Consider the following 21,084-nt stretch of genomic DNA (forward strand, 5'->3'; position numbering starts at 1 on the left):
GTGGTAAACCACTAGACTGTTGCTCTGTTGATAGAATGTTCACATGTTCATGATGATTTTGTTTTGTTTTTAAACCAGCCTAAGCTATTTTGCTGGTCTTAGTTGGTCTCTAGATGGTCTCCTGTTGGTCTTCGAGGTATTATGGCCTCTTTTCAGATGACCAGACTGGGTTTAAACAGGTTTTCTTAGCAGAGTTACTGGTAGTTCACAAGCTGAAGTACATTCAGGAATAAATGCGAGGAGATTGGACAAACTAACGTTCCACAAAGGAGACTCTCAGGAAGTTCCTGTCCAACCACCCCCTATCTAAACAGCATCTCAGGAAGGCTTGAATCGAAAGTCTTGCATCGGTTTCCGTTAGCACCCCGCAGTAAAGAGCGATGAGTTTCCACTGACACGGTGACCCATACCCTAGGGCTTTAATGAAACCTAATGTCTGTTTCCTCTCAAATGTGGAAAATAGTCACGCACTCGGATATCCTTCGTCACACAGGCTTCCAAGCAAAAAACACAGAATGGTGATTGTCAGATTTGCTTTCTGGGAAATGGACACGTTTGGATCTCTATTTCTTGCATGCGTGTTCCTCATTGCGTTGTTAACCTTTGTCTCTCAGTCTTAATCTCAACATCATTATGTCCCACGAGGCTCGTGTTCTTGTGTGCGCTACGTTTCATCCGATATCCAGCGAGAGTTTGCAATACACGTTAGTAATCCACTGTGATGTCTCGCAGCCCGCCGTCCAATCCCAGCATCCATCTGGCATATCCACCCAGCCACGGCCAGCACACGGGGCTCAAGCAGCGATCAGAAGTAATCTGCTCTAAATCACAGCTCAATCCCATAACAGTTATTGTATGGCTGTGGGCTGGGTCTTACATGGAAACAGGAGTATTGTTCAAAATGTGGCTTTTGTTTTTCAAAATTTTCAAAATTATAAACACAGAATGCACAAGGGCTCAGAAATAAGATTTTTTTTTCTGCTGGTCATTTTTATTTGCCCTGCCAACATAGTTGTTTTTTATTTTGTTATTATATTATTATATTGTTGTATCACTTTTTTTTTTTTTTGTTGTTGCATATTTTATGATTTTTCAACTTCATGCGGTGCATCCTGGGATATTTTTGAAATCCTGCTGAAGGAGTTGCAGCTTTTCCTTTACTTTTCTGATCTGATTCATCAAACAAACAAACAAATAAATAAATAAACGATTAACTATGTGCAATATATGTATGTCTGTATGCGTGTTAAGACTGCACACAAGTGTATTACACTGTTTAACTACCTCATTCAGTATAGAGAATAGGATTATGTATTAAGGTACCCACACACTTCAAGATAATTGGGCCGATTTTGGGTTCTATGATATTCTATGATATTTATCATCAGGTTTGTGGTCACACATTTTGAAAATCTGATCAAATGAAAAAAATATTTTTTAGTGTGGGCCAGCCTTTAGATAACGTATCAAATCAAGATGTGAACATAATGTCTAGATGGAGGGAAATCACTGTAAGTTTTTTTTTTAAATCCAAACACAGACGTCACTTGGGCTCAGCCATAATTATTTTCTCTGCTGGAGGATTACGCCAGAAGTTAAATGGATAATTCACCAGAAAAATGAAACTTCGGTCATCATTTAAATACCAAAACTGTTACCAACATTTCTCAAAATATCTTATTTTGTGTTCTGCAGAAGAAACCGTCATACAGGTTTAAATAGGACTGAGTAGATGGACTATCCCATTAATGTGTTTTTTTACCTAGACTTGTGCCAGTATACAATATGTAACACTTTTCATGAAATAATAATGTAATTATTTTGTCTTTCTGACCTTTCTTATTTTTATTTTTTATTTCAGTTAAGAAAGCCAAACTCCAAGGACCTCCAGGTAAGCAAATTGTCACATGTTCTTCTAAATACAATTCAGAATTATGTAAAAACAATATTTGCTTTTCTCTGGGCCATGTAAATCGTATGTAAATCATCTTGCTTTGGGGATTTTTGGACAGTGTGTCAGTGTTTTTGGTTTTACACTCTCTCTTTTTTTTTGTGCAATCTAGCCTAATACAACTCCCCTCAGCTTGTGGTATTTCACATAACATTTCATTTATTTGATGTCCTTGAGGAAGAAACTTTGATTCCTCTGATTGTGGAGTCATGAAGGTTCAGGGGTTCATTTGATAATTGATTCTGCGCTTCTGTTATTCATCTTGTCTGAGTCCCAGAGCTTGTAGCTTGTGAGCTAGTGTGTAAGAACAGTGTAGGTTAAGCCCAAATCCCCACACCCTCCTCATCTGCAAATCCCCACACTGTTGGCCTACACATGGATCACCTAAGCCAGAATACTGTGTCCCTGGACAGGAAGGTGATCTACAGGCACAAAACTGCTCTGCATCAGCTTTTGGATTGTATTGGGACATCACAGGATTCCTCACACCTCGCGTTCATATTTTTTGCGCAGTACGAATGTTGGCTAGAGTTTAAGGGAGGTGTGAATCTCTAAACTTATATGCAAATTGAACGATGTATGCCTTGGGCAATGTTTTGGATCTGAAATTAACTCTTAAAAGGGTTGTTCACCCCTAAAATGAAGCTTGTCATCATTAAATCACCCTCATATTGTTCCATTTACATTTATTCATTTAGCAGGTGCCTTTATCTAAAGCGTTTTACGAATGAGGAATACAACATGTGATTAATCTTAAGAGGAAATAAACACAAGAAGTGCCAGCAATACAAACATTGTTCAGAATAGTACAAGGTAGAACAGAGAAGGACTGAAAGCATCGGGGGGTTTTCTGCAGGATGCAGTTATACTGTAAGTGTGTGTTTCTTGAATGTTATCAGAGATTCAATTGTCCGGATAGTTTTGGGAATATCATTCCACCAGCAAGGAACGGTGAACGAAAGCGTGATTTTGTGCCTCTTTGTGATGGTACCGCTCACTCACCAACCGCAGGCTCCTGGAGGGCATGTAGACTCATAAGAGAGAGTGGAGGTAGGAGGGCAGAGCCCGTGGCCGTCCTGTAGACAAGGACCAATGTATATGGAAAATAGGAAGGGTCCCAAAACCGATCCCTGAGGTACCCCGGTACCCTTTGGATATCTGCACATTATGTGGACACAAAAGAAAATATTTTTGAAAAATGTTTTGGGGCCAGATTTTCTATCCATCCATCCATCCATCCATATCCGCAATCCCATTATAGTGCAGATAGGAGTGGATAGTTCTGCTTGTGATCTACTGACAATGCGCAGATTAAAGAACACAGACGCAGCAGTTCATTTCCATTATGACTAACGCAATCTACTAAGAGCAGTGCAAATTAGCGCGGGGACAAGCAGAGCCGTATATAATTAGGTGCGGGTAATCTACTAAACGCACAAAAATAATGTTGTTTGGCAAACAATATGTTCGGATAATGTCTTCTGGCATGCCAAATAAAATAACACAAGTGGAGAAAATTCTCTGTGGCTCCTCTTTGCAGCAACTTTCAGTCATGTCAAGCACAAAATGACTTAAGACACGCTTTTTCAGTAATTTTTCAAAATATATTTTATGTTCCATAAAAAAAAACATGATTAATGGGGTGATTTTTTTTTTTTTTCTTCTTTTTTTTTTTTTTTTTTTGTTGCCATTTTGAGATTAAGTTTGAGTACATTTGGAGTACAATAAGTATATTCTTTAAAAAATATCTTTTTTATTTTTTTTTATTGTTTGCATCTCATTTCCTTTATATTCTGCACTTACAATTTCCACAAATAGTCTGTCCCTGTGGGATAATAAAATCCTGGTTTATCTGAACCGATGGGCCCTCTGAGACTCTTGAACGCTCTTAACTCAGATCACACCCGATCCTGAATGTCCCAATCACTCAGCGCCATCACTTAAACAAACATGCAGCTCGGCACATGTCAGACTGTAATACTGTGTCACTGGCTCTATTGTGTCAGATAGTAAACAGTCTCTTGAGGATAGGCCTGTCGGCCTCTGTCTGTCTGTGATAGGATGCTCTTTTGTGTTCCATCGCTGGAGAGTGTTTACTTTACCTCTCTAAAACCACTAAGTTTTGTTCGGCCAGAGCAAGAATTATCCTGATTCTAATGTGTGAATGTGTGATCTATAATAGACAGAAATTGCTGGACTGTGTTGCAAGAATATTTGGGTCATGTTTTAGTGCTTTTTTATGCATATTGCATATAACTTTCAGTAAAAAAAATGTTTTTCAAACAATTGTACCAGATCTGAAAAGTAAAACATTTATTACACCAGCCCAAAAAAGGGCAGTGGTTTCAGAGGCAGAACAAGTTGTTAACTTTTTTTTTTTTAAAACTCTTCCTTTTTTGTGTGTGTGTTCTTTTTTTGAGGGTGGGGAATAGCACACAAAAATGAACAATGCACAGTAAGGACAGGAATGTATATTAAGGAAACAAGGAAGGAAATAAGATTTTCAATCATCATTCTTTTAGAATTATTATCCGTGCAGTTTAATTATTACCTTTGCGAGTACCTTTGTGAATTAGTGAAGACAAAAATCAGTAATATTTTATTTTACACATTCTTTTCATGAGGAAAATAATAAGGAAAGCAGATACAGTAATTGAAGAAAACTGTATATTTCAATACCTTTACTTTTAAAAAAACAAATAGTATGCTTGTATATTATATATTTACTTTATTTTTGATCGAATAAATGATCAAATAAATAAATTCAATACATTAAGTCATATATGATGGAGGCATTCATAATAAGACCATCAGTTGAATTGTACGTTATTCTGTGAAAAAAAATATGTATTTCCTCATTACATAAACCATAACTTGGTTAAGTATTTTTCCTTAGTCCACCACTGTTCAGCAGAAACTCTTTGTTGATGTAGCATAACTGCAAAAACTGCACACATACAAGATTCCCTCATGTGAACCTGCATACACAACCTGCAAATCCATCCCAAACCTCATACAAGTTTCATCAGGATTGTGAAACGGAAATGTCAGCTCTCGATTGTACGCTACCTTTAACTAATTTATTGGAAAACTCAACTGGAGTCAATAATGAATGATGACGTGGTGCAGTCATGAAGAAACAGTAAAACCATCATGTTCCCATGAAACTTCAGACAGATGTTGTTAACTTTTATGAAAGTAGTAGGATATTCAATTCAGAGATTTGTTTCTTCACTTAGTAGCAAATAAACTAGATATCCATGTCGCTTTTGGATGTACAGAAATTCTAGAAGTCTACACCCTTTCCTGCTAAATTATGTGTTTTCTGTCCATCTGGTTGAAGATTTCTTTCTTTTTTTCTTTTTTTTTTTTAAGACATTTTTATTGTAATATCAGGTATTTCAGATAATTTAGATGCTAAAAGCCACATGAAACCAAAACAAACTCTGTTTGGCTGCTTTCCATATCAGTCAGACAGACCTTTCCTGCCTAAGTGGGTGGTTCTTGTCCAGAATAAACTTAAATCTGGACTAGACTTTATCCTAATCCTCAAAAGTCTGGCTATGCGAGACTAATATGATTTAAGTTTACAGTTTTACTCACTTGATATGCGCTTCATCTGTAGCTTTTCCCCACCTCGCTCTCTCCTACGCTACCTGACATAATGGATAATCAGGAGAAGTGCTGAATCCGTAATTGACATCTGAATGAAAAGCAGCTCTCTGCTAATCCGCCCAGGTGTGATGCATAATGTCATAGTTTTGTCTCTAGAGATGCTCATTGATTAGTTCCTGTCAACCCAGGTGTCCACCTGGTTAGAGCCGAAGCTTAGAATTGAGTTCATCGGCAGTTCACTGCTTTTTCATTTAAAAGCAGCATCATGATTAGAACTTTTTTTTTATTTTTTTATTTAGCTCATTATTGCGTTTGTGTTGTTGTACTATATATAGTGACCCTAAAACTACCAGAAAGTCCTTAAATACTTGAGTTTGAACAATGTATTGTTTTGTTTTTTTAAATTGAAACCCAGCGTGCATCTTTTTGTGAAATGTTCCAGTGTTAATGCTAATGTCTGTTGTGCTAATGTCAGTCTGTTGTGATTTGGTCTACTCTGCTCTGATTGGTCAGATGGCCCAGTCTGTTTTGATTGGTCTACTCTGCTCTGGTTAGATGGCCCAGTCTGTTGTGATTTGGTCTACTCTGCTCTGATTGGTCAGATGGCCCAGTCTGTTTTGATTGGTCTACTCTGCTCTGATTGGTTAGATGGCCCAGTCTGTTGTGATTGGTCTACTCTGCTCTGATTGGTCAGATGGCCCAGTCTGTTGTGATTGGTCTGCTCCAATATGATTGGTTAGATGGCCCAGTCTGTTGTGATTGGTCTACTCTGCTCTGATTGGTCAGATGGCCCAGTCTGTTTTGATTGGTCTACTCTGCTCTGATTGGTTAGATGGCCCAGTCTGTTGTGATTGGTCTACTCTGCTCTGATTGGTCAGATGGCCCAGTCTGTTGTGATTGGTCTGCTCTAATATGATTGGTTAGATGACCCAGTCTGTTGTGATTGGTCTACTCTGCTCTGATTGGTCAGATGGCCCAGTCTGTTTTGATTGGCCTACTCTGCTCTGATTGGTTAGATGGCCCAGTCTGTTGTGATTGGTCTACTCTGCTCTGATTGGTCAGATTGCCCAGTCTGTTGTGATTGGTCTGCTCTAATATGATTGGTTAGATGACCCAGTCTGTTGTGATTGGTCTTATGGTTACAGCGTGTGTCGGAAACTTAACGCCCATTACTATATCTGACTTTCAGCTAACGATGGCATCAGTTTTATCGTATCAGTTGTAGCCAGAGTAATCATCCTTTGGAAGTGCATGCAAAGTGGATTTGCTTTCACAGCGTAAAAAATCGTCTCCTCAACATGTCAACAACACAAACCTACTTCAAGGCCTCAGCTACTACTACAGAGTGTTGTACTTTGAGGGTCAAAGTAGATGTTGCTTGCAGGCAGCAAATGAAGACCAGAGGCTTCCATTATGCAAATTCTTTACAAACCTACATAGGTTTAAGCAGGAAGTAAGACTGGAATTACTGTCGACTGGTTTCAGGCGGTTCAGAATCGGTTCTTTCTTTCGGGGGACATTAACTCCATTTATTTTGCACTTTAATCTTTCAAACTTTGCAGACCTTTTACGTTCACAAACAGCTATATTACACACTACATGAAAGCTAATTCCTAAAAAAGTATAATAGGGAAACTGAATGCACTACTGAGTTACACATAATAAGACATGGAACATGTATCAAGAAAGTAAATGGGGTCATTTATTTATTATTTCATGTTGACTTCACTACTAAAGCAGGACAAGCACCTGCTCGTTCTAGCAGGACTCTTATCTTTGTGAATGGATTGGATGGTATTTCTGACCCCTGTGTCTAATGGTTTGTGTTACATTTTGTTGTTGTGGAGAGGCCTGTTTCTCTTTGTCTCTGTGGAAACCTGTTGAAACAAGGAAACAAACACAGTGAAGCACCAAAGTTTATCAAATCTGTTTTAACAGCTGACGTCCCTTCCACTCTTCTCATGAGCTAGCCCTATTGACATAAAGATATCAAGCTGTGCTTTAATAAAGTAATAGATACAATACATCATTAGTGCTTTCAACTGACATGAAAATGTAGTGTGATTAAATCAATTAGACAATAAAATATTATAATAATAATAATAATAATAACAACAACAACAACAACAACAACAACATTTATTATTATTGTGATTTTATTATTACTATCTTAGATTTTTATTATTTTATTACTTAATTTAAATATGAGTCATTCATTTTAAATCAATTATTTTTTTTAATAAACTACGTGTACAATCCTAATAAAAAAATAAATTTTGTGATAAATTTAAGAAGTTTTCTGAGACTAAAATGTTATGGACTTTACTGCTTACTTTAACAATGGTCAATAAGACAATTGAACATTATTTCTCACTTTTCCAGACAAACTTGGCACAGATATAGCAGGTGGCATGTAATGCGTCACAATAATATTGTGTCAGCACCCTGAATGTTTAGATGTCTGTTAGGGTGGGAGGAGAGCAGTGGGCGACACGCTGGCACAGTGTATCATCGGGCACGTGTTGGCCGGCCCCCCATCGCTGGCAAACAGGAAATGAAGTGTTGGTTATGTCACTGTCTCAGTAATCCTTCTGCGACAGTAGTGCGTACGTGTGTATATGTGTGTTTGCGTGCATGTTTGTTTGCATGCGTATAAAGGACCGTCCTTATGAATTTGACTTGAAAATATTCAAAAGTCAATTGTCACATTTTTTGGAATACATTAAATATGCTATTCATATATACAGTAACTTGAATTTAACTCTTTAAATTATTTTAATTTCTGAATTTTTAGTTATTTTATAATAATAATAATAATAATAATAATAATAATGGAATTTTTTTCCACGTCAAAGCAAAGTCATGTGGTGCAACCAACATTCAGAAGAATGCAGAAAAACACATAAAACAGGAAGTGATATCACACTAAAGACCCCTGCAGACCCTCTTAACTGTATCTGAAGGCTTAAGTATGAGCAATGGTTGTAATGATGCTTGCCGTAGCTAATTAATAAAATTCTCACTTTGTGGCACATTATTCTATGTGAGGCAAAAATTCCCAAAGAAATGATGCTAAAGTGATGCTTCTGCTCTGTTGAGGATCTGATGTGAGATTATGGAGGTCAGGGCTCTGTCTGTCTCTCATTGGTGTTGGGGGAGGGGAATCACACTAATCTTTACTCTCACTCAGCACTACAGCATTATTGCTCAGGCTTTATATAGTCACAGTCCTACCACATGTGCTCTGGGATTCCCAGGCAAACTTGACCAACCAGCATGCGCACATACTAATTATTTTTTGTCAATACTGTTACTTTAGAAGCATGCAAAACAGCATGCATGCATTTTTTATTTTATTTTTATTTTTTTTGCTTGCAGTAATTGCTACAACCGCTAGGTTATTGAAAGTTGTGTGTGTGTGTGTGTGTGTGTGTGTGTGTGTGCATGTCTCTGATTGATTATCAGTAAGTTCTAGTGGTTTTTAGGTGTCAGAATAGCCAGAAAAGGATCATAACACTACAGGTCACGTGGTTTGAGTTGTTATTCATTTCTGTAGCACAAACTGTGAGGGATGTATTTCATGTTAAAGTTTAAGGACTTTAAATTGCACAGTTTTCTTTAACGTGTTGATATATGTTTTGAAATAAGAAGGTGAGACCAGACTACAGAGCCCTGCACGTCATGCAGAAGAAAAAATAGATATTGTGGATACGCTCATTTTAGTTAAATCGTGACCTACATACTTGTTTGCTCCCTCATTTTAGTCTAATTGTACTGGCATTGCACTAATTCATCTCATTTTAGTAAAATTATTGGCTAGTGTTTTCTACAGTAAAGTTGGCCAAGTGGATCTCTGAGCTGGTGTGAGTGAGTGGATGCATATAATATGCATATTCATGGATCCTCGTATACTAAATGAAGCAAAGGTGTAGAGTTACATTCAAACTATTTTAAGGCATGAAGAAATTTTTTTTCACAGATGTAATTTTGGTGATCAAAGATGAGTTTTAAGGGATACAATTATTGACTACAGCTGGACTTTAAATCGTGACCACGTTGTACTAATTTGTTCCCTCATGTTAGTTGAATAACTGGCTCCCTCATTCTAGTCAGTTCGTACCCATGTTGTACAAATTTGTTCCCTTGTTTTAGTTAAATCATGGACACGTTTTATTTTTTCGTTCCCTCATTTTAGTTAAATCATGGCCACATACTATTTCGCTCCCTCATTCTAGTCAAGTTGTGGCCATCTTGTACGAAGTAGTTACCTAATTTTAGATAAATCGTAGCCACGTTTAAAAATAAAAATAATAAAAAATGTATTTTTCCTGAGCATTCCAATTTGCAAATATTTTCATAACAGCATGAGCGGCCTGGAATGAAGAAAGTAATAATCATGATTGATATTCAAATTGGAAAGCAAGCACGGCTTTGTTTACATTTTGTACCTCAGCAGACCTTGAAGTTTCTCTTTTTGAATGATGAATATAGACACTTGATACCTGCTGATATAGACAGTTATATTCAGAACACACATGTAGTTGGCAGTCAGCTGTAGTCATTGCGGTGTGTTCAAGCGCAGCTTTTTGTCCCTGACACAGTCGCCGAGAGGCGCTGGTTCTTTGACGTTGACTTGGTGTGTCACAGATTTCACTGTGGTCTTAATATACTTATGGTTCCAATTAAATTCAATTACTTTGCAAACACCACTAATTATTTCTATTAAACTGTATATAAACATGCATTTTCTGCTTTATTTCTAGATAAATTCAACGCCTATGTGACGCTGAAAGTGCAAAATGTGAAGAGTACCACCATCACTGTGCGGGGAGACCAGCCATGCTGGGAGCAGGACTTCATGTTGTAAGTTTATCACGACCTGCTGCTGTAACGCCACTTACCAGACAGCAGTCTGTTATTGCTAATGTACTGCTAAATTACTATGTGCTAGGGAAATGTCCTATGTAGAGGGTCTGGATTTCTTTCCACTAGTCATTCATCTGTCGCAGCAGTGAGCGATATCTAACCTGGCACCCACACACACTCTGCTTTTAAAGCTTTTGTTGGCAAACTAATGAGCTTCTCTCAGCCGCCAAGAAAACAACCCCGATAATCAGGCTGTCAGTGTGTCACGTTCCACATCTAGACCTGGTTGGTTCCTTAAAGGTGAAATGTGTAATTTTCTTTTAGTTTTAAATTGTAGTTTTAAAATACTTTTTCATGATTCACATGTTAGAACCTCTCAGTGATTACCTTACCTATTCGTTCTGTAACAGTGACAGAAATGGGGCGTATAAGATACAGATACAAATGTAGGATGACTAGATATCAGATGTGTTGCAGATTTAGAACCACATTGGAAAGTGACCTAAATTGCATGCATGCATGGAAAAAAATAAAACCTAATCTCTTATGTATTTTCGTTGTTTACATGGATGCAACAAATCCGATCTACCAACTATCAGTGAAAATTGTGTGACAGTGTACATGTGGCATTGGTTTTAGGTGGTTTCGATATTTAATATAAATGTATTTCATTAAAAAAATAGCATAGACACAAAACAAAGTTAAAAGAATGTAGTTTAGATGGCAACAATATTGATCCTGGCTTTATGGCTCTTACGCAGAGAACTTTTTTCTCTGTGCCAAGGACAGGTGGCTTGCTCCAGGAAATGAAAGTGTTCCTTGTCGCTCATTTGTTTCTGTCTCAGAGATTTCTATCTGTTTATTCAGATTCCCACCCTGGATGTGTGTCTTTGTTTGCATTGTCACCGGGCTGTGGTTGTCTAAAGTTTCTCGGCTTATGTGGACTGTGGTTTCACACTTGTAGTGCTTTTCTTCAAGTAGTCTTGAATTTGCTTGGACTATTTAAACATTATTATTTTTGTCCTTGTAACATTACACCTATGCATTAGTATATTTATCACTCTAAATCAGTGGAACTCAATCTAGTTGACACATTTCTTTTGTTTACTTCTTAAAAATATTTTCTTCCTCGGTTATAACTATGAATTAATCACTCATCCCATAGATGATGTAATTCAATTAACTACATGCAATATAAAACTACTAACTATAGATCATTGAAAATAAATAAACAGTTTTTTTATTTATTTTAATTTTAATTTATTAATTTATTTTCAGTGACCTATAAACAATAGTTTTATATATACAGTAAGTTGTTTTAGAAATAAACAAACAAATAAGTAAGAGGTTGACCGATAGTGGATTTTACCGATAATGATAACTAGGATGGCCCATGCTGGCCGATAACCGATTAATCCGATAATGTTTTTTAAAATTGAGACTGAATAGAAAAAAACATAACATAAAATAGTATGGTAGCAGCAACTTATTTGATTGGTCTGTTGTGCAGTGCAGTTATTTCCCAGGAATTTGTCAATAATTTATTTATTTTTTTGTAATAATGAAGTAGAAAACACACTGATTGAAGTGTCTACAGAAGTATTGATTTAGCAGATCAGTTCCATCATCTCCATGGAGAACCATGCAACAGGCTTGTCCACAGGGACAATAATGTACCCTTGCGTCCCTATTGATGACTTCATGCTTTCTTGTCTTAATGGAATTTCAGAAAGCCAGATGTCCTGGTAATTGAACAGAGCACTTAAATCTAGCCAAGCTTTGTGTGTCTTTGCTCTCGGAGGAGCGTTTAAAAGCATCATCCAGGTTAATGAAATAATGTTTGAGCCCTCTGGGACAAACACAGGCCGATGGACGATGAGCAGAGACTGATTATTATATTGATTTCTGATTATATAGCATGTGCTACATTCTTGCCTGATGTCATGCATTCTTAAAGTTTTACTGAGAAAGAGTCATTTATCCGTGAATCAATTTGATGATCAAGAAACATTTCTTATTGTTATCAATGCTGAAAACTGTTGTGCTGCTTAATATTTTTGTGGAAACTATATATTTTTTTCATAACTATTTGATGTATAGAAAGTTTAAAAGGACAATTTATTTGAAATAGAATCATTTGTAACATTATAAACGTCTTTCCTGTTACCTTTGATCAGTTTAAAGTAAGAATGTTTTTAAAAAAGATTAATTCTTTGTCTCGTTAACTATAATCTTTTGTTGATGCATTTACAATAACTTATAGTAAATTTTCTTGATATCTTGTGCTACTAAACAAGCATTTTCTTTAAAAGTTAGAACTATGCTAAGCTAGTAGGCTAAGCTAGTAGGCTAAGGTGTTAGAATACTAACTGAATGCTAACTGAAATATTTTTAGCTTCGGTAATATTTAAATGCACAATATGTAATATTTTTGATAGATTAAAATATCCAAAAACCACTAGAACAATGTAATATATTTTGTTGACTTGTGTACTTACCCCAAATGTTTCCAACAATGTTTAAATCCATAGAAATCATCAACTAGTGATGTCAATGACGTCAAATCCGCTTTACCCTCGATTTCCGGTTCCTCAAAAAGCCGTAGGATCTAAAGTATCATTTAACGCACATGATGAGGGATGTTACACTTGAGATTTGAATCCATCCACAGGTTTTATGCCGGATGCCCTTCCTGACACTCACACTCACACACACTCCTGACAATTTGGCATATCCAATCCACCTAACCTGCATGTCTTTTGGGGAAACTGGAACACCCGGAGGAAACCCACACTGACACAGGAAGGACATGCAGATTTGAATAACCTCCTAAATCAAATAAGCAATATTAATAGAGTTTCAAAGTATTTGAGTGCACATTTACTCAAGATTAGTTAAACATTTGTCTAGGCAGCAGCATTGCCTAGAAAAAAAGCTCCTAGCTGAGCAATATTCAAAACCAATGATGTGTTGCATACATTTTCTTCCAACCAGTTCATGCCCATTGAGGTTAAGCTTAAGAAACCTGAACACTTTTGTCTGTTTGCTCACTCTGGGCCTGTTTGACTAGCTTAAATAATTATGATGATATAACCGCATCACCGATGGGATTACAGCTGTTTATATAGCTCCTCGCTTGTTTGTATAATCAAAGGGCAAAGTTATTCTATCATTCAGACGTGTCACGAGTTCAGCTGTTCTGTGTGAACCTCCGTATGACCCTTCAGGTTAGTTTTTAGATGTGACGTCTCTCTGGGACCGCATTTTTAGCGTGCCTGCTGTGTGTGGCGTCAGCAAGCTCTAGCGGTCTCTATAGCAACCTATCAATTAGTAATTACTCAGCCCATCATCGCTTAGCATGTTCTGGAAAATGAACAAGTGCCAAAAAAAGAGAAATTGCAGATAAGCAAACAAAGGTGTTCTCTGGGGGTCTAGAGCCATTTCATCCTCACCTCACTTAGGAGACAATTGAAAGCCTAAATGAATAATGAATGGATTTCCAAATGTTCCTCTTTAGTTGCGGCGCGCATGTGTGCTTTGGTCTTCTCTATTTATAACAAGCAGAGCGGCAGATAAAAGCCGTGTTTGTGTAATTCAGTGGTAGAAAGCCTTGCAGCCTGTTGGCAGATGGTTCCTACGCAGTTTGGAAAAGTATGGAATTTGATTGGAGTAATTTCCAGGTCTGGAAAAGTATGGAAAAATCTTTGCATTTCCAGACGATTGCCCCCATTTAGTTTTCTATAATAGAGAAGCTGTTTAGTGATTCTTTAGTGATTGTCAAACATGACTGAATGAATTAAAGATGCACTTTTTCATTATGCAAAACTGCAGATTGTAAGTGTTTTGGTTTTTTCCCCACGATATTCTTAGCACCATATTACAGAGCCTCTAAAATTACCTTTGCAAAAGTAAAAAATATACAGACTTTCGTGTGCGGACGAGAAACCATTAAACTCAGCCTATAGGACAATGAGCCACCTATTGCTCCACCTATTTTCTTGGCCGCCACAGAATCTGACCTAAGGCCTTGAAATATGATGTACTGCCCTAACAAAAGCCAAATTTTGAACACTTTTTTTTTTTTTACAGTACCAGTCTTTTTTATAGACCCTTGAACTTGGCAAATAGGCCAGTACACACAGCTGTATTGTGCCATCAGCCCATTTCGTGTCATGCCACATAGGCCGGGAGCCAGGTCCACTCCTCAGGATGTTTTTGCTACCTTTTTTTCACTATTATTTCCTATTATCTTATACCTTGGGCCATCACAAGTTGATAATGACCACCCTCAACTCGGCCCCGTTTGGTCTCAGGGGCCAAAAAACACCCTTTTTGGGAAAAGCTTTTGGCGGAATGATGTAATTGTGAATATAAAGGTACTGCAGCTACATAAATGGCCATATAACCCTAAAATTTTGCATGGTGTATCCTGACACATAGGGGAAACTAGCAGAAAAAGATTCTGGGCATTGCTGCCTTTTTTCTGTCAAATATCACCCTCAACATACCCCGAAAGACTAAAAAATGTCTGTCCGCCTGACAAATTGTCATCAAAAGTGATCATTTTCAAGCATTTTATTATATATATCACTTCCTCAAATGTACATGAAAAACTTCCCAAGTTTATAAGCTTCAATTTAAGTCCAAGATGACCTTTCTATCTAGAGGATTATAGCTGGTATAACCAAAGTTCTCAACTGTACCTCAAATTGGAGAAAACAGTACTTTCAAGCATTACCATTCCTTATGGGTTCCATAAGTCCACAAAGTCCTCGCAACACAAGGAATAAAGATGACTCTAGTGTGTAGTTTGTTATCAAAAAACCAACCTTCAATAGAGTAAACGTTAGTAACCTTCTGTACAGGAAAAACTTTCTTTACAGCCAAATGGCAAAACTAAAATACAGCTGTACTTTCTACAGATAAAATAGAAAACATTTATTTGGTTCTTAGATCTTGTTGCTGCTTATCCATGCTGTACTTCGACAACTGGTCATGTTAGTGTGTTGTATTAGTGTAGAATATAAACTCTTAATCATCATTTTCCTCATCTTCATCTATATTTGTATGGATTTCATCAGTTTTTGGAGCCAAGCACTTCGATGTTTTCTACATACCTTCAAGGAGATTGTGAAACTGAGCGAGCTGCTTCTTCTTCGGACCTCTCCACACTGGTGCGGGTGACAGCACAGCAGCGCGAGCGGTCTTTTTTTCTCTCTTTCTTTTCTTTTTGCTTTTGTTTTTACTTGAGCAAACAAAAGCTGTTCTCACAGCTGGTAAGGTGCGCTTGAGAGCACTCAAAGGCAACATGGTCGAGAACTTTGCCCAGCAGAAACTGGCTGAAAAGCAGACTGAGACCATCAAGCACATCCTGCCACGGCGGTCAGCTGCTGCCTCCACCCCTTTGCCCGCAGCCCCTCAGTCTGCTCGTCGCCGGGGCGGCCTTCTGTGTCTGCCCTCGCTCCCGCGCCGCAGCAGCAGCCTCCACCTAAGCGGAGCCAAGGAGCCAGTCGCAGGCAGGCCCCCCCCCACCCGTCCAGGCCCCTGCCAAGCAGGGCGGTAAAGCCAAGAGCAAGCAGCCCTAGGACGGGCGACCCGGAGATGGATCGGGCCATTCACTCCACTACAGTGAGAGCAGCCGATGCCCATGTCTTACGAGCAGAGATCGCAGTCCTACTAGGACGCGATAGAGCCAGTCCCTCCAGCCAATATGAGGTCAGGGCACTACAGTCCCTACTTTATTGTACCCAAGAAATGTGGTGGGTTCAAAATGCTCATGCAGAAACGCATTTTCGAATGCATCCGTCCCCAAGATTGGTTTGCAGCGATCGACCTGAAGGACGCGTACTTTCATGTCTTGATTCTTCCTCGACACAGGCCATTTCTGCACTTTGCGTTCGAGGGTTGAGCATATCAGTACAAGGTCCTGCCCTTCGGGCTGTCCCTGTCTCCCCGTGTCTTCACAAAAGTCACGGAGGGGACCCTTGTTTCCATGAGAGAACAGGGCGTGCACATCCTGAACTATTTCGACGACTGACTCATATTAGCACACTCTCGAGATCAGTTATGCGAACACAGGGACCTCGTGCTCAGGCACCTCAGCCAGTTGCGTCTTCCGGCCAACTGGGAGAAGAGCAAACTCGCCCCCATGCAGAGGATCTCTTTTCTCGGTATGGAGTTGGATTCGGTTGCACAGACAGCACGCCTCACAGAGCAAACGCGCTCAGTCGGTGCTGAACTGCTTGAACACCTTCAAAGGTAGGACCCTGTGCAAAGTCAGGGAGGACGAGGAGCAGGTCCTTCTGGTGGCCCCCTATTGGCCCACCCGGACCTGGTTCCCAGAAATCATGCTCCTCGTGACAGTCCCTCCCATTCCTCTGAGGAAGGATCTTCTGACTCAGAGACAGGGCACCCTATGGCACCCGCGTCCGGACCTCTGGAAACTCAATCTCTGGTTCTAGGTGACTTACCCCCAGAGGTACTTAACACCATCACTTCTGCACGGGTGCCGTCCATGAGACGTGTGCCTTGAAGTGGAACCTATTCGTCAAGTGGTTTTCTTCTCGCCGAGAGGACCCCCGAAGATGTTCAATAGGGTCCGTGCTTTCCTTTTTGCAGCAAGGGTTGGAGCGAAGGCTGTCTCTATCCACCCTCAAAGTACATGCTGCTGCCATTTCAGCTTATCACGACCACATAGATGGCAAATCAGTTGCCATCTATGTGCCATCTATGGAAAGCACGAACTGGTCGTCAGGTTCCTTAGGGGGGCGAGAAGGTTAAACCCTCCTCGTCCCCCCTCCATACCCTCTTGGGACCTTTCCCTGGTGCTTCAAGCTCTTCAGGATGCTCCCTTTGAGCCTTTGAAGTCAGCAGACTTAAAGCTTCTCTCTTTGAAGATTTTGCTGCTGATTGCACTGGCCTCTATCAAGAGGGTAGGGGGCCTGCAAGCATTTCGTCGGTCGACAAATCGTGCCTAGAGTTCGGGCCGGGTGACAACCATGTTGTACTGAGACCCCGGCCTGGCTATGTGCCCAAGGTTCCTACCACTCCCTTCAGAGATCAGGTGTTAGGCTGGGTTCCATATGTGTATACTTCCATGGCTGCTTCTAATCGAAGCCCCGTGTCTTTCCCTTGGGCTAAGTTACCCAATATTCATATGCAGTACAACCTTCGGGCTAGTCCATATGTATTTTTCCACATAACTCCCTTGAAGAAAGTGACTTCCGCAGCGTTCCCCTTCCATAGAATGGGCACGCTTTCCCAGTGTTATCCAATAATCTCACTGTATGGGTTATCATGGAACAACAGTGATGAATACGCTCTGTGTAAGCCCTTTCCTATCGTCCGTCCAGGCAAGAAGGGGTACAGGCTTGCACCGGGCTCTGGATGGGGTGCAGCAGCTGTGGCGCTTTGGTAGGGATTCCTATCAGTCGGTCAAGACATACGTCGAGAGCGACCGACCGATAAGGGAACGTCTTGGTTACATATGGTAACCCTCGTTCCCTGAGGGAGGGAACGGAGACGTACATCCCATCATCACATCTGCTGCTGCCCACGGGGGCGGCCAGCTTACCAGGCTTGGCTCCTCAGCAAAAAAGGAGCTCACCTCGCAACTGCTGCTCATTATATACCTGCGCTGCGAGGCTTCACAGCTGATGCAAATGACTGCATGCCAATGTGTATTGGCTCATTTTAGTTTTACTCAAAGTAGATTGGCCTCTCTAGCGAGATTCCTATCAGTCGTTCACGACGTACGTCTCCGTTCCCTCCCTCAGGGAACGAGGGTTACCATATGTAACCGAGACGTTTCACCATTTGGCTGTAAACAATGTTTACCTGTACAGAAGGTTACTAACGTTTACTCTATTGAAGGTTGGCTTTTTGATAACAGACAGCACACTAGGGTCATCTTTATTCCTTGTGTTGTGAGGACTTTGTGGACTTTAATAAATCTCACATTTGGCTAATTGATTTTGTGTGAATGTACCCTATGTTGCACCCTGACCCCAGTCCACCTAGGGCAAGGCTATTCAATTGGCAGCCTGTGGGCCACATACGGCCCGCCAATCATCTCTATCTGTCCCAAAGGCACTCCAACCTCCCTCCGCCTCTTTTCCTGGCGGTGTGGCTACATTTGGTTAGATATGCGAGTGGCCATAGTGGCGCGTGCAGCTGTACGTCTATACGCACTGTGCATACCATGAACGCTCCGACTAACCTGAGAAACGTTTTCAGTCCGAATATTTCAGCAGTTGTTATGTGTGTCCCATATTTCTGTCGACTGAACCAGCGATACCAATCATTTGTGAATGGTGCAAATCTTTTGTTCGATCTTTGGTTCAATTATTTCCTTTCCATGAATTGGCTAAATGCGCTTGCATTATGGTCTGAAACGATTCAGATTCGTTCGGACCGCTCTGTCACTGAATCATCTGAAGCTGTTTCTCGGTCAGTAACAACAAATATAGAACAAATAGCGCTGTTTTTAGTTTAGTTTCAGTTCAACTCGCAGTTTAGTTTACTTTGAACTACGCAGCACCGCCCAGTGGATAACGGAACGCAAGCTTAAGGGAGTTGCGTTTACTCCCGGTTCAGGGGCCTCATTTATAAACGTTGCGTACGCACAAAAGAAGGCGTACGCCGCTCTCTACGCAATAATTGGTATTAATAAAAAGCAAACTTGACGGGAAAATGTGCGGTCCTTCACGCAAACTCTGACCCAGGCGTACGCACAAAAACGGGTGAAATGAGAAATGGCGACACCATCGGCAAATGGAAGAAACACGTGAAAGTGTGTGAAAATGTAGACCGTTGTGTAAAAGAAATGGCAATACTGCTTCTCATAAATAACATGAAGACTTCACAAAGCAAGTTTTACAATTAACAGCCTACACGAACACCCGTTTGATCGATCTGCAGTGTAAAACAAACAAAATCAAACGAAGATTACAACAGAAATGCAAATTAACACATATTTGCAAAAAGATATAAATATGTTCTGCAATAATATTAGCATGTTATGCAATTCATCCTCATAACACATCTGTAGCTTGTAAGATGCAATCAAATGGATGGTAATAAAATGCCATGATGCCATCACAATGCGTAATGACGCACAATGGCTGATCTTGCGCTTCACGCTTGCGCGTGAGTGAAGTTACGTTTCTTGGTTTTCCTCTGTGTTTGCCATGATTTCGCAATCGATGAATATTAACTTGTGGGCGTTTCACAGACTATTTATGGGCAACTATGGGCGTGACATGAAGCCGCAAAAGCTGCGCTACATTTAGAATTGATTGTGATTTATTAAGGGAAAACTGCGTAGAATGTGCGTGCGCACAGTTTTATAAATCCGAATATTTCTGTGCGTACGCACGTCCTATGTTTCAGAAATGTGGAATATTTACACTGAATACTAACTTATAGTCATTTAGGCCTATATTGCAGTAGATTAATTAGGTTGGTAGAGGAATATACAATTCATTTTGTGTATAGTTTTTACCTGTGTTTAGGCATTTTGTTATACAGTGGTAGTAAGTGAGTAACCATGGTTTTACCTGTGGTTATCAAGTCTCACTGTTAGAATATTTTCATTTAAGCCTATAATAATTATAAATAAAATAATTCTTACCAATAGCTATGATCTTGTATAATTCATATTTTTGTACATAGCTGTAAATAATTTATTTATTAAATACTCATAAATCTGCATACTGTTGGGTACCACATTTCCAAGTAAATACAATACTTTTTTTAGGTTTACTTTAGCTTATTTATTGATACTGTTATGTTTCAATAAGTCATAAATAATGTTTCAATAAATAAGCTAAACCCACCGGCCCTCCTCAACATTTCGATTTAATAATCCGGCCCTTGAATGAAGCTAATTGAATAGCCCTGACCTAGGGGCATAACATTGCTCACTTTTCATGCAATTCATTTCATATAGTATAGCTCATAAGTCAAGTCTCAACTCTTGTTTAAGACATTGTTCATATGTAAAAAAATATGCTTAATCCAATATGGAATGGTAATGCTTGAAATTTCTGTTTTCTCCGATTTGAGGTACAGTGGAGAACTTTGGTTATACCAGCTATAATCCTCTAGATAGAAAGGTCATCTTGGACTTAAATTGAAGCTTATAAACTTGGGAAGTTTTTCATGTACATTTGAGGCAGTGATATATATAATAAAATGCTTGAAAATGATCACTTTTGATGACAATTTGTCAGGCGGACAGCCATTTTTTAGTCTTTTGGGGTATGTTGAGGGTGATATTTGACAGAAAAAAGGCAGCAATGCCCAGAATCTTTTTCTGCTAGTTTCCCCTATGTGTCAGGATACACCATGCAACATTTTAGGGTTATATGGCCATTTATGTAGCTGCAGTACCTTTATATTCACAATTACATCATTCCGCCAAAAGCTTTTCCCCAAAAAGGGTGTTTTTTGGCCCCTGAGACCAAACGGGGCCGAGTTGGGGGTGGTCATTATCAACTTGTGATGGCCCAAGGTATAAGAAAATAGGAAATAATAGTGAAAAAAAGGTAGCAAAAAATATCCTGAGGAGTGGACCTGGCTCCCGGCCTAACAGAGGATGCGTTAAATAATTTTTTTCTCGCAATTGCGATTTACATCTCGCAATTCTGACT

At 39.4% G+C, this 21,084-nt stretch overlaps 1 protein-coding gene across 2 annotated transcripts in view; it reads left to right on the forward strand.

Annotated features, from left to right (window-relative positions):
- unc13bb (unc-13 homolog Bb (C. elegans)) overlaps positions 1–21,084 on the forward strand; it is a 101,075-nt gene that overhangs the window by 9,938 nt on the left and 70,053 nt on the right. For both annotated transcript variants that reach the window (XM_084104137.1, XM_084104138.1), the window contains exons 2-3: positions 1,862–1,891; positions 10,330–10,429. In XM_084104137.1, the coding sequence (XP_083960263.1) occupies positions 1,862–1,891; positions 10,330–10,429 (130 nt within the window). The remainder of the gene's footprint in view (positions 1–1,861; positions 1,892–10,329; positions 10,430–21,084) is intronic.

Source organism: Abramis brama, assembly GCF_963993115.1.
Source record: "Abramis brama genome assembly, chromosome: 25".
NCBI lineage: Eukaryota > Metazoa > Chordata > Actinopteri > Cypriniformes > Leuciscidae > Abramis > Abramis brama.